This window comes from Dermacentor silvarum, chromosome 2 (assembly GCF_013339745.2).
Source record: "Dermacentor silvarum isolate Dsil-2018 chromosome 2, BIME_Dsil_1.4, whole genome shotgun sequence".
In the NCBI taxonomy this organism is placed as follows: Eukaryota; Metazoa; Arthropoda; class Arachnida; order Ixodida; family Ixodidae; genus Dermacentor; species Dermacentor silvarum.
In genome coordinates, this window is record NC_051155.1 from 178,316,050 (window position 1) to 178,328,480 (window position 12,431).

Genomic DNA, 12,431 nt, shown 5'->3' on the forward strand with positions numbered 1-12,431 from the left:
TGGTAACGGGCAGCGGCAATGAGTAACATCGATTGGAGAATGTTTCCAGCAATTATAACATGGAAGCAGTGTTTTTTGTCAATCTGCAAACTTGGAACAACTTGCTCAGCAGTAAGAGCACGTGCCCGCACCCAGTGCTACCGAACAAGCACTTGCAAAGTCAAGCACCACATGCATATTGTGCCTTGTAAAAGTGGGGAGGTATACTGTCTACCAATTTCCCGCGGTCCAATATACATAGGCCGAACTGGGAGATGTACAGATGTAGTGCATTCCCACTTGGCCTTGCACCGCAAAAGTTGAGATTGTGCACCGACACTTAGTGAGGCTGAAGTGCTTCTCCAGCACAAAAATCGGAGGTCGCGTCAGCTGCTTGAAGCATACCACACAAAGAAAAGAAGTGCGTACATCAGCCAGGCGTCGGTATCACTTTTACAAAGTGAAGTAGCCGTGGTAGAAAAGAGCTAGGCACATGTGCAAGATTTTACAAGTGATTCCGAACTAGTGTGTCACGATACATACCTGGTATCAACATATAAGTTTTCTTATGCTTTTAAGTATTTGATATCTTTGCCGTTTGTATTGTTTTTCCTTTTTCTGTTGTCATGTCGTATGACAGCTTGGCTTACAGAATCTTGTTTGTATTTAAAAAAGTTTTCTGTGGACAAAATTTAGTTGAACTTCAGCACTCGTCCTGTGTGGTTCTTTTTAGTACTCGTTGTTTGTGCTGCCCGTTCCATGCAGTTACAGGTTGTTTTGTGGAGGACAAAAAGATGTTTCCTCATGAAAGAACAAGCTTCGTAGCAAAATTTATTTGTTTGCATCAACTATACTTTTTATTGGAACCATTATTGGTGCAGCATAGGTAGAAAATGAAAATGCCAGCAGTGTTAAGAATGAAAATAGCTTGGGACCTGCCATGTACGAGAAGCTAATAACAGAAGCAACAATTAAAAAACGTGTTTTTTGGGTGTGCGCCAAACTCAAACTGCAAAGCAAAAGTAAACATAAAACCCAGGTCTATAAATTGTCTGTAAAAAACAATAATTGAATAAAAGACATTGAAGACATGAATCAGCCACTCAAGGATGACATAAAATTTTAGTGAAACTTGCATACTGACTGGAGCTGTGAGAAATGCACTCAATTGCTTAAAGCAATGTCAAGTCATTTCAATGGTTCTGATTTTTTTTTTCCCAATTTTTCAGCAATTTTCTACTAAGCGTGCTGCCCGGCTATCAATGATTAACGTGGTCTAAAAAGGAAACTTCTTTTTCTTGGAGGGCTACTGAAGGCTGACTAACTGATTGTGTTAGCGAGATTGTGCAGCACCAGAACACCGATCGATGATAGCCGAGGTGGGCGCTGCTTTAGATTGTTGTTAATTTATAATTTTTTAGTATCACCTGATCTAACCACGAATACTTGTCATGAATTGTTCACTGCAGGCGCATGAGCAGTTTAAGTCTATATTACCTCCCGTTCATTCAATAAAATTTCCAGTTGAAACTCAGCACTTGTGTTGTGTCCACATCTTCCTTCAGCTTCGCTTTCAGTGCGCAGTTGCTTATTTATCAAATGTATTTTTGTATGGTCAAAAATATACCCGTAACTGCGTGGTGTATATCATATGTCATAAATTTGTAACTAGTCATTTCTTTAGAAAAGCGAGGTTGCTTTAGGCATATCTAGCCTAAACAAAGGTCGCACCCAATCAAATGCGACAGCTTATTATGTACAAGCGCTTCATCACTTCGACAGCTCAGTAGCTTCACTGAGTGTGTGTGTTTATCCTATTCTGCGTGTCACGCAGAAAGGCTATAGTTACTGCCAGGTTACTTCGTAAACGCAGAATCTCGAAATGCATTTATACGCGAAATTCCCAGTGGTAGATTCACAATATACTTTCACAGCGTGCAAATTTCCCGCGAGACAAGCGATGCTTCGGCACCAAAGTGAACCAGAAATACTGATACCGCGTCGTTAATTTGAAACGTTTTACTCACCACTTTGCGATTATCGAGTTTTCATATGCCCCCATCGCGACAAACACGTTTCACGACTGTAGAGCACGGCAGCGCAACAAATGCAGCAGGCGCGTCTTCATCGCGGCTGTGTTTCAAGTTGTGCAGCCGTGCAGCCAGCGTAGCTAGGGGCGAATGGACCTAGTGGCGTATCCGGCGTGGTACCTAGGCAAAGGCGATCCTTAGGGAGCAAAAGTGCCCAGATCCGAGGCGCCGCCGTGTTTCAAGTTCTCCCGAGCGGCGGCGCCACAGTCGAGGGCCCAGCTGCCCTGGAAAATGAATTACGCTGCGGCGTGGTGGGGTGGATTTGTTTTGTACACTCTAGTTTTGTTGTTGCGGTACGATGGAAGCCACAACTCTGGAGGCGTGTTTGCTTCTCCAAATGAAGAAGCTACTATTGAGTGTGCAGGCGCCTGGCACAATTTGTAGCAATGAAGACGTTGACGACGGCGACGATCATGAGGGTACGTGCCGTATGTTGAAGGCGGCGTCAGCTCCCGACCTGGATAGCATGCAGCTTCTCCTTTTAAATGAATTGTGCGAGCTAGTGAAAACAAAAGTTGTTCATGAAGCTCCTGAGCCACAGGCGCTGGTGGGTACGCTCTGTTAAAACATCATTGAAACTGGTGCGCGGCATTGCTCCGCTGAGCTTCTAACACGCGGTAAAACAGGAAAGCGCCTATTTCGACGGCGCTTGTTGTTATGCCACGTTGCTCCGCCCACATCGCGCCGATCGCTGCGACTCAGCGACGGAAATTCCAACATGTTGGAATCCTATCGCGGAGAGCCCGCGACGTCGCGGCGGTCGCTGAGCGACAGAATTCGCTGTGTCGCTGTGTGAAAATCGCGCCATGTGAAACGGCGGCGTGCGGCGCAACGGCTGGTGGGACGGGGAGGTGAAGGCAGCACTGGACGCACGTAAAGCGGCCAACCGTCAGCACCGTGCCGCGGTGACAGCGGCACTCCCCTCGAACGTGTGCCAAGATCTGTGGGACCAGTACCTGGCCTGCAAGCGCACTATGCAGCAGGTTGTACAGCGCAAAATCGCGACACACGACCACGCCCAGCTGAGGTCCATGACAGCTGCGGGGCGCCAAGGAGGCCGAAAGTTCTGGGCGTACAGCGGTGAGCACTGTTAGGGTGAACACGCGAGCGCGTGGCCGACGGCACTATCAGCGCCGCGTAACAGCCATCGTTGGAAACATTGCACATGCGCAGCATGTGCTTTGCGAAACACTCTTTCCACCGCGCGCATCACGTCATCGATACGCTTGTTCGTCGTCTGCTAGCCGCATTTTTTGTTCGCTGAGCTGATACCTTCTGCATTTCAAGGTCCATCTGGATTGAAGATTGGCGCGTGAAGGAAAAAAGTGAGTGTAAGAGGGATAATTATTAAACTTTTTATTCAAGAAAATTGCACTTTTGCAATTCAAGTTAAACAAGACCATGAGAACAAATATAAAACATGAGCAAATCTAATAGCGAGTCATGTGACCACTTACAGCAACGACTTCAGCTATTCTGGACGGTAACGAGTCGTAAAGTGATCGAACATATTCCCGATCGGCTTTCAGCCTTTCCCACTCGTTGCTGACTTGCGCCCACAACTGGTCCGAAGTCGCGGAATAAAGGGGCTTCCTTGCCAAAGAAGCTTTCAGACGGCCCCACACGTTTTCTATCACATTCAGGTCCGCTCCTTTCGGAGGCCATTCCAGTAGCTGCATGTGCTGCTCCGCCTGGAACTCCTTGACAGCCCGCGCCGTGTGTATCGGTGACCGGTCCTGTTGGAGCAGGTAATCACCGTCTGGGAATAAACTGCTCGCATATGGCAACAGCACATTGTTCAAAATGTTGCAGTATTGTTCCGACGATAAGTGTCCACGTATACGTTGCAGGGGCCCTAAACCATATCTTGAAACAGCACCCCACACGTTCACACTCGATCTTCCACTGGCAGAAACACCTTGCACGTTGTCCGGGTCGTTCCTGCGTGGCATTGTGACGTTAACTAAAACAATTGCTTTTCAAAGCAGGAAGTTTGCCTCACCGTGTGCCTGGTAGTCTCCAAACACGCAATCTTTGGTCTTGTCGCGTCGAAAACGTCGACTCATCCGAAAAGATGACGCGACCCCACTCTTCTGATGTCCATGCTTCGTGCAGCTCAGCGAACTGCCGTCGTGCGTCCTTTTTTGCCGCCGTTAGTAGTGGCTTCTGCGCTGCGACGCGACTGCGAAGGCCCGCAGTACGCAGGCGACGTCGAACAGTGGTGTCCGAAACGTCCAAATCCAAGTCCTCGCGTATTGCTGGGGCTGGCAAGAAAGGGTTACGAACAGCAGCTGCAACTATGAGGGCGTCTTCATCGTCTGTGGTAGCTTTAGGGCGGGGCGCGCGGGGTGCATCCTGAATGCGACCTTCATACTTGTAGGCTTGAATTATCCTGTTCACAGTCTTCAGGGGCCTATTAACTAAAGCGCCAATATACCGCTGGGAATAACCTTTCAGGAAAAGATCGACAATTGAGCGCCGTTCATCATCGGGAACCCTAGCCATAATACGATCTGGCGACAGAATGAACGGCTGCGAAAGATGTTTGGTTGTTTTATATACGGCGTTGCATGCACAACAACTTTGAAGGGAACGAATAGACACGCCCCCATAGATATACAAGTTTTTTTTGTCTTGTTCTGTTCAAGCACAGATGTTTAAAGAAATCTTAAAATGCAGGATGCATGGGCTTAGAAAACAAAAATGCGGCTAGCAGACGACGAACAAGTGCATTCATGACGTCATGCGCGCGGTGGAACAATTATTTCGCGGAAGGCGTGATGCGCATGCGCAATGTTTCCAGTGATGACCGTAACGGGGCGCTGACAGTGCCGTCGGCCACGCGCTCGCGTGTTCACCCTAACAGTGCTCACCGCTGTACGTGTCAACACTCGACCGGAAACCCGCCCCACCAGGGATCCGAGATGAGACAACAGGTGAGCCAGTCAGTGACATACCAGATTATCTCACCCGACACATGGCGCAGTTGTATGACCCCGCGCTGCCTACTGCAACCGAAGAGCACTATGCAATGTCAGCCCCAGAAAGCGGTAACTCGGTCATATACGAGTGCAAATGGCAGGTGTCCCGACTCGCGCTGGACTGCGCGCTTGCTCGGATAGACTCGCGCACCGCCCAGGGACTGGATACGATACCGGCGGGCCTAGTGAAAACCCTGGGGGACATAGCACGCGACAACCTGGCCCACATGTTCACTGAGATTCTGAGCGGGGAGCCAGTTCCAGCTGACTGGCAGTGTGGTCGTGTGTGCCTTATCCACAAGAAAGGTGGGGACGCTGCCCTCATACAAGACTACCGACCCATCACGGTGACCAGTGTGCTATACCGGCTCTTCACTACGGTGGTAAAGAGCTGGCTGAGGGCCTGGGCTGAGTGATCGGGTGCCCTGACAGAGCTACAGAACGGCTTCAGATCAGATCGTCGCCTGGAAGACAATCTCTTTACCCTGAGCCAGACCATTGATCTGGCCCGGAAGGAATCGCGGGGTCTGGTCGCATGCTTCCTCGACGTAGCAAAGGCGTATGACAGCGTTCCTCACGAGCCGATGCTGAGCCGAATGTCGGCCCTGAATATGCCACCACCGTTGGTAGACATGCTGCGAAGACTATACAAAAACAATACAGTTGTTGCCTGTCTGGGCGGTGCCCAATCGCTACCAGTGCCAGTGCGCCGAGGCCTCAAGCAAGGCTGCCCGCTCTCCCCGCTGCTATACATGTTGTATGTTTCGGGGTTGGAGCGAAGCTTGATCGACTCGAGGCTGGGCTTCCCGTTCCGGTTTCTCAGTGAGGGGCTCCCGGACACCTGGATACTGCCTGGCCTGGCCTTCGCTGACGATCTGGTGCTCCTGGCGGAAAATGTCATCGACCTCCAGCGACTCGTCACCCTGAGCGCCACCCATCTCGCCCACCTCGGCCTGTCCTTCAACCCGAAGAAATCCGCAGTTCTACAGTTCTCTGGCACACCAGAAGAGAATGCGGTGCTCTTACCGGGCAACGACAGTATCCCGTGAGCCAATGAATATCGCTACCTTGGTGTCACCCTCTCTACATCACCGGATCTCCTGGGGGCACACGAAGAACACTTGCGACAAGCATGCCGAAGAGCCAGTGCCGTGCTGCGCCGGCGGTCACTGTGGGGGTGCAACCGCTATATACTCGTTCGCGAGCTATGGAAGGCTCTCCACGTCCCAGCGCTAACTTTTGCCAACGCGGTGGTGTGCATTTCGGCCGACACCCGAGCGTGGTTGGAGCGCGGGCAGCGCGAAGTGGGACGCGTGGCTCTCGGCTGCGACGGACGCGTGGCCATTGAGGCCATTCAGGGCGACTTGGGGTGGTCGTCATTCGAGGCGCGAGAGGCGAGCAGCAAGGTAGCATTTGAGGATCGACTTCGCCAAATGGAAGACCAGAGATGGGCGCGCCGTGTTTTCCGATACATGGGCTTCAGGGGCACCCAGACTGCATGGACCACTCGAGTGCGCACGCTGAGCCGCAAGTTCGGCTTCCTTGCCCAGCCGCTACAAGCGTCAGGCGCTCAGAGGCGGAGCCACGCGGCACGGCAACGAGTACGCGAGGTCGAAACGGAGCAGTGGCGCTCTTCCATGCTTGGAAAATCGACCCTTGAACTATACCACTCGCCCAAGTCCACCCCAGCTACGGAAAACTTCTACGACAACGACACGGGGAGTGCACTGCTCTTTGAGGCGCGCGCAGGAGCACTCCGGACCCTTCTATACCGGCAGCGCTTCGACGCATCCCCAATGGTGCAAAGTGCCATCTGCCGGGCATGTGGGGAGGCTCAAGAGTGCGCGATGCATGTCGTTGTCCAGTGTGTCGGGGTGTCGCCAACGCACCTAGAGGGTACCACTCTTCCCCAGCATTGGGCTTTGAGGCTCACGACGTCGTGCCGTCCCCGGTGGTGGCGATAACCAAAGAAAGACTTCGACAGTGGTGGTGGCTGACCCGGCAGCCCGCCCTCGGAGACGCTAGTGACAGGAGTGCGGCCAAGTGTCATTGACTCACGGGTCGCCCAATGATCCGCACTTAGTACTGCCCCCCGTCATATTTTTCTATTTTCTCCATTTCTTCTTATTTTTTTTTCCTTTTTTTTTTTGCTGTGACTTAACGGCTAGGGTGCAAAACTTGCGCCCCCCCGATACAAAGGGGAAAGCCACATCATCATCAACATCAGCAGCAGCACATCCAATGCGCTTGTTTGCGACAGGCCTTTGAGATTGCGTGCCCAAGACTCCAGTACAAATATCTTGGAGTGTGGATAAACAATGGGGCTGAGTACCTAACGGAACATGAAAAATATGTGACGGCTAAAGGTAGCAAAAATGCAGCTGTGATGAAAAATAGGGCACTGTGGAATTACAATAGGTACGAAGTGGTGAGAGGGATTTGGAAAGGGGTGATGGTCCCTAGTTTGACTTTCGGCAATGTGGTCCTGTGCATGAGATCGGAGGTTCGAGCAAGGTTGGAAGTTAAGCAGCGAGGGGTAGGTAGACTGGCTCTGGGAGCACACGGAAATACACCAAATCAGGGGGCACAGGGTGACATGGGATGGACGTCATTCGAGGGCAGGGAAGCCAGCAGCAAGATAGAATTTGAGGAGCATTTGAGAGAAATGGCAGAAAAGTGGTGGGCAAGGAGAGTTTTCAGTTATTTGTACATGAGGAATGTTGATACAAAATGGAGGAAGCTGACCAGAAAACTGTCAATCAAATATTTGGACTGCAGTAGGGGTGCAAACCAGGAAACAGCGGTTAAGAAAAAGGTTAAGGAAACAGAGAGGGGTCTGTGGAAAACAGGGATGCAGACGAAATCAGCACTGGGAACATACCGAACTTTCAAGCAAGAAATTGCCAAAGAAAATATCTACGATAATTCTAGGGGAAGCTCTTTGTTGTTTGAAGCCAGGACGGGAGTATTGCGGACTAAGATGTACCGAGTCAAGTACCAAGGTATAGACACGTTGTGCTGTGCGTGTGGAGAAGAAGAGGAAACGGCTGAACACCTCATACTTTTCTGTAAAGGGCTTAACCCTACAGTGCAAGGCAACGGGGCTGATTTTTTCAAAGCATTGGGGTTTAGGGACAGTGAAGGCAAAATAGACTTTAAGCGGGTAGAAATAACCAAACAGAGGTTATCTGATTGGTGGATAAAATCAAGGCAGGGGTGAAATTTCACCCACCACAAAGTACAAAATATGTTAATAGTCATGGCTAGGTGGCGTATGCCACCGCCCGGTTTAAAGGGTTCAGCCTCATCCATCCATCCAAGCAGGGTGCGTTCAAGAAAAAAATAGTTTTTAGGCTGTTGCCCCTGGGCAACAGTGGGCACCAAAGGGTTAAGCAGTACAGAAGCACAGATTGTTGTGTGTAAATGCTGTATGTCAGAATAAGTATTTCAGTGACAACACTCACTCATAGTGACAGGTGTGTTTTTAAATTTAAAACAATTGTGCATGCCCAAAAGTTCAACCCATTTTAGCATCTTGTGGATTTGATTAGCTGAAGAACTGGGAAAGAAATTCCAAGAAATTGGTTTACGAAGAAAATGAGCAGCGTCAGAGTGTGTGGTAACAACATTGGTCACGTGCTCCGCAGTTTTAAAAAGTGCATGGTAGTACTCTTTACGCTCTATGCAGACAGGAAGCTGTAAGGGCTGAGTGCAAATTGAAGTGATATGAAAGATATGCCAACTTGCAAGTTTCTGAAGCGTCCCTCTGACTACTGTAAGCGCGTGACTAAATATTGGCTGAGTGACAGTTAAGAAAGTTGCATTGTGACCGTGTGCTCTTAATCGACGAAGCAGCAGATCCCTTGGACGCCAGGCACTGCGTCGCCGTAACACCTGTCGAAGATGGGACTGAGATTGACTTTAGTGATCCATTGTGTTCGGAGAACCACGACGGAAGCCTGTACGAAGTGACCGCAGATGAAACCTGCCAAGCGACCGGGTGAGTCAAAGACGTCTGACAGATACTTTAGCGATGCGCACCACGGTACTCGCGAAAGGGTGATAGCGATATGAAAGGCGCATGCAAATTGGAGGAAGTTGGCACGCGTTAAGCTTAGCTACTAGAATATTTTTAAAAGCCGAATCATCTAAGTAAAAGTGGCAAAGCCCAAAGCAGGGCCATGCCAAGGAATTATTTTCGAGAGGGCTTTTGTGGATACAACGGTGGCCATTATGAAATTTTTCTATTACCTTATTTTTGCGTATGAATCAAGCGCATTACGGACATATGATAGTACATATATGCACATAATGCATTTATTGGCAAATATGTAAAGCCTGCTGAGCAATATATTACCGCAGCCTTAATTTCAGGAGTTTTTAGGACCACCTAAACTTCCCCCTGCTTACGGGCCTGGTCCATAGTGCTTGGGGTAACTGTCAGAGTCGGTGGCGTGCTGTCAGGTCACCCCCTGCAGTGTCGCAGGCTAGAAGCGGCGTAAAGTGGTGAACTTAGTATTTAATTGCTTGGCTAAAAAAGGTGAAATACTGTACATGGCAATGGGCATCTATATAGTAAGGAAACCGACTGCAGAAACAGTCAAGCAACAAATGACTGGGATAGACGCAAGCGCTGTCTGTCCTGCAGCTATATATAACTCTCAGACCTGGGTAGTGCGGCGTGCGATGTTTCTTTGTAGATATTTTGTTTGTTTTACTTTTGCCTGATTCCCATCATTGTTCCTTCGCTGCCTATGCGTCGTGCGATTGGCGGTCATGTATTCACAAATTTGTGTATAGGTATCAACTCAATGTCTCTTTCTGTCACTGTTATATAAGTCCCTTGTCTGTTTCCGCGCTGTAGTCGCTTTTATTGTGGATTACCAACTAGCCCATTCTTATGCTCTGCACCTACCATGTGTCTCATGTAACTTGTGCCAAAATTTGAAAATATGCAAGTGCTAGGTAACTGGACAGAACCAAGGTTTGCCGTCGCTCGGAGCAAGTCGGACTATATTCTTTGTGTTTCGCCTAATTACATGAGTAGTTATTATTAACAAATCAACTTCAATAAATGTCATGTTCAGAGCAAAAGTGTCAATGAGAAAATTGTAGACCACCCTGGAAAATTCCCGATCCAGCTTTCTGTTGTTCAATAAGTTCTACATAACAGTTTTTTTTCCCCCCAAGCCTGAAACAAAGCCAGTGAAACACAAAAAAAGTGCCGTGCGATTAGCCAGACGCTTGGTTTATATTTTCGTGTCATTCGTGCACTTGTTTTGGTTTTGTTGTCGCTGCCGTAGGTTCACCTTATTATATACGTCACCCCCGCTCAAGTCGCGCTCTCTGTTCGAACGCCCTCTTTTTGTGACTACCGTAAAGCTGCTGACGATTGCTGTTATGGGTTCTGCCAGCTCTAAGCACCACCCAGGTCGCTCTACAAAACTAGCTATACTTTACATAAATACCGGAGTTAGTTCGTCTGTCTGCATGTTATGTTGCCAAATGTTCAACACTCGTAATAGAAGTCGATCGCTAATAGTGGCCATAGAGAATTACAGTAAAAGCGTATGTTTATTTAAAGTGCATATCGCTGTTACCGCGAAGCTAGGTTCTACTCATGATATTGAAGGAATTATTGTACCAGTAAGGGGCTCTCAAAGGGGCACCGACAAGCTACTCCCAAGTTAACGGGACCGGTTCTGTGGATGACAAGAAGTGGCATGGCACGACAAGGCTCGAAGTGCAGTCTGCTTGTGCCGACCCAGATGCGGTGCTGTATATTAAACCGCATGCGAAACCAGAATAAGTCGAAAAAGGTGCAAATACTTGGTTGGTTTTCTATGGACTGTACGCAACAAAAAAAAAAAAAAACGAGAAAAAAAGAAACGATTGCTTAACTCGAACCGTCCAGATCTTCCGCGGCCCTCACCAAAGGTTGCTTGGCTCAGCGAGGGTCCCAGAGTGACTGGTTGCTCCGGCACAAGCAGATATTTTACTTAGATATGCCAGTTTCACGTGAAAACATGCAGGGCTCACACCATGTAACTGGGAAGGAGATTTTTTGGGGGTCTATTTACAGGCTGATAACAATGATGAGGACACAAAGAAAAGTTCACACATGATGCAGCTAATATGCCGCTCATGGCAATTCGTTGAAATGTCAGTTTCGAGATTGCACACAGATTTACAAAGTGCCAGTAAGCAGAATTACTGAATGGCCCAAATAATGCAACATGAACGATGAATGATTTAAATCATGCAAGTGGTAATGAATGTCACTTTTGTAACATGTGCCTTTTAATTTTAATATTTTGGTGCACCTATAATTGTGATTTTCTTTTCTTTGACAAGTTTTGTTACGACAAACAGATTTTCCTAATCCCTTCGAGTTTGTCTTAACGGCAGCACACTGATTCAGTGCAGTTAGGGTGCTTGGGGCTGGGACGCGATATTAGAAGACTTCCTGTGTCTTTACACATGAGTTTCTTCTCCACACAAGCGGCGTGTCCGTGAACGGCAGTGGCGGTGGCCGGCGGGAGCGGCGCAAGCAGCATCGCTACCCCACAACGTTCAGTGACTTCCAGCTCAAGGAGCTCGAGAAAGCGTTCAAACAGAGCCGCTATCTGGACAGGTTCGCCAGGGAGGAACTGGCTGCCAAGATACAGCTGACCGAAGCGAGAGTGCAGGTGAGGACAGCTCTGGACAGTTGCCTGCGCACTGTGTCGGAGGCTCCTCCGTATACATATATAGGGTGTAGCGAGTCATTCAACACTCGTTAGTTTAGCAGGGCATGTAAGGATCTTCCACCGACTGCGATCAATGCAAGTTGTTGTCATTTGCACCTGTTAGGGAACGTACATGAAGTGAATTTTTGAGCACGGTTCATCATTCTTCGCAGTGGCGCACCGACGGGGGGGATTCGGGGGTTGTAACCCCCCCCTGAAGCCGACTTAACCCCCCCTTTTGTTTAACCCCTTTTTTTCCTTACGCATTTGAGTGCTGCAACTAAGATGTAAGACGCGCAATCATCTGCACACTCGCAAAAAGCACATTTTTTTTACAACTTCCCATGAAGAAATCGAAATTAGTGCTGTTTAGATGGTATTGGCAAACTGTCAACCCCCCCATGGCAGAGATCCTGGGTGCGCTACTGATTCTTCGCGTACAGATGGTGTGTTTTACGTCCGGCTGTTAGAGTTAGTAGAGTTAGTCGGTTAGTTAGTTAGAGATTAGTAGAAGGCGACTGGAGGTTTGGTGGCAGAAAAGTAGGGAGACTGCAAAGAAAGGAAGCGTACAACACCAAGGTTCCCAAAGTTTGATGCTGGGGATGTTTTGTCTGTATAAAAAAAAAAAAAAGAACGAGATAGGTAGAGCATTA

At 48.7% G+C, this 12,431-nt stretch overlaps 1 protein-coding gene and 1 long non-coding RNA gene across 3 annotated transcripts in view; one reads left to right on the forward strand and one right to left on the reverse strand.

The window, feature by feature from the left end:
• The window catches only part of LOC119442200 (uncharacterized), a 53,622-nt gene that overhangs the window by 10,165 nt on the left and 31,026 nt on the right, over positions 1-12,431 (forward strand). For both annotated transcript variants that reach the window (XM_049661961.1, XM_037706979.2), the window contains exons 4-5: positions 8,903-9,050; positions 11,553-11,739. In XM_049661961.1, the coding sequence (XP_049517918.1) occupies positions 8,903-9,050; positions 11,553-11,739 (335 nt within the window). The remainder of the gene's footprint in view (positions 1-8,902; positions 9,051-11,552; positions 11,740-12,431) is intronic.
• LOC125943229 (uncharacterized) overlaps positions 1-12,431 on the reverse strand; it is a 40,580-nt gene that overhangs the window by 535 nt on the left and 27,614 nt on the right. The gene's annotated exons all lie outside the window — the stretch shown is intronic.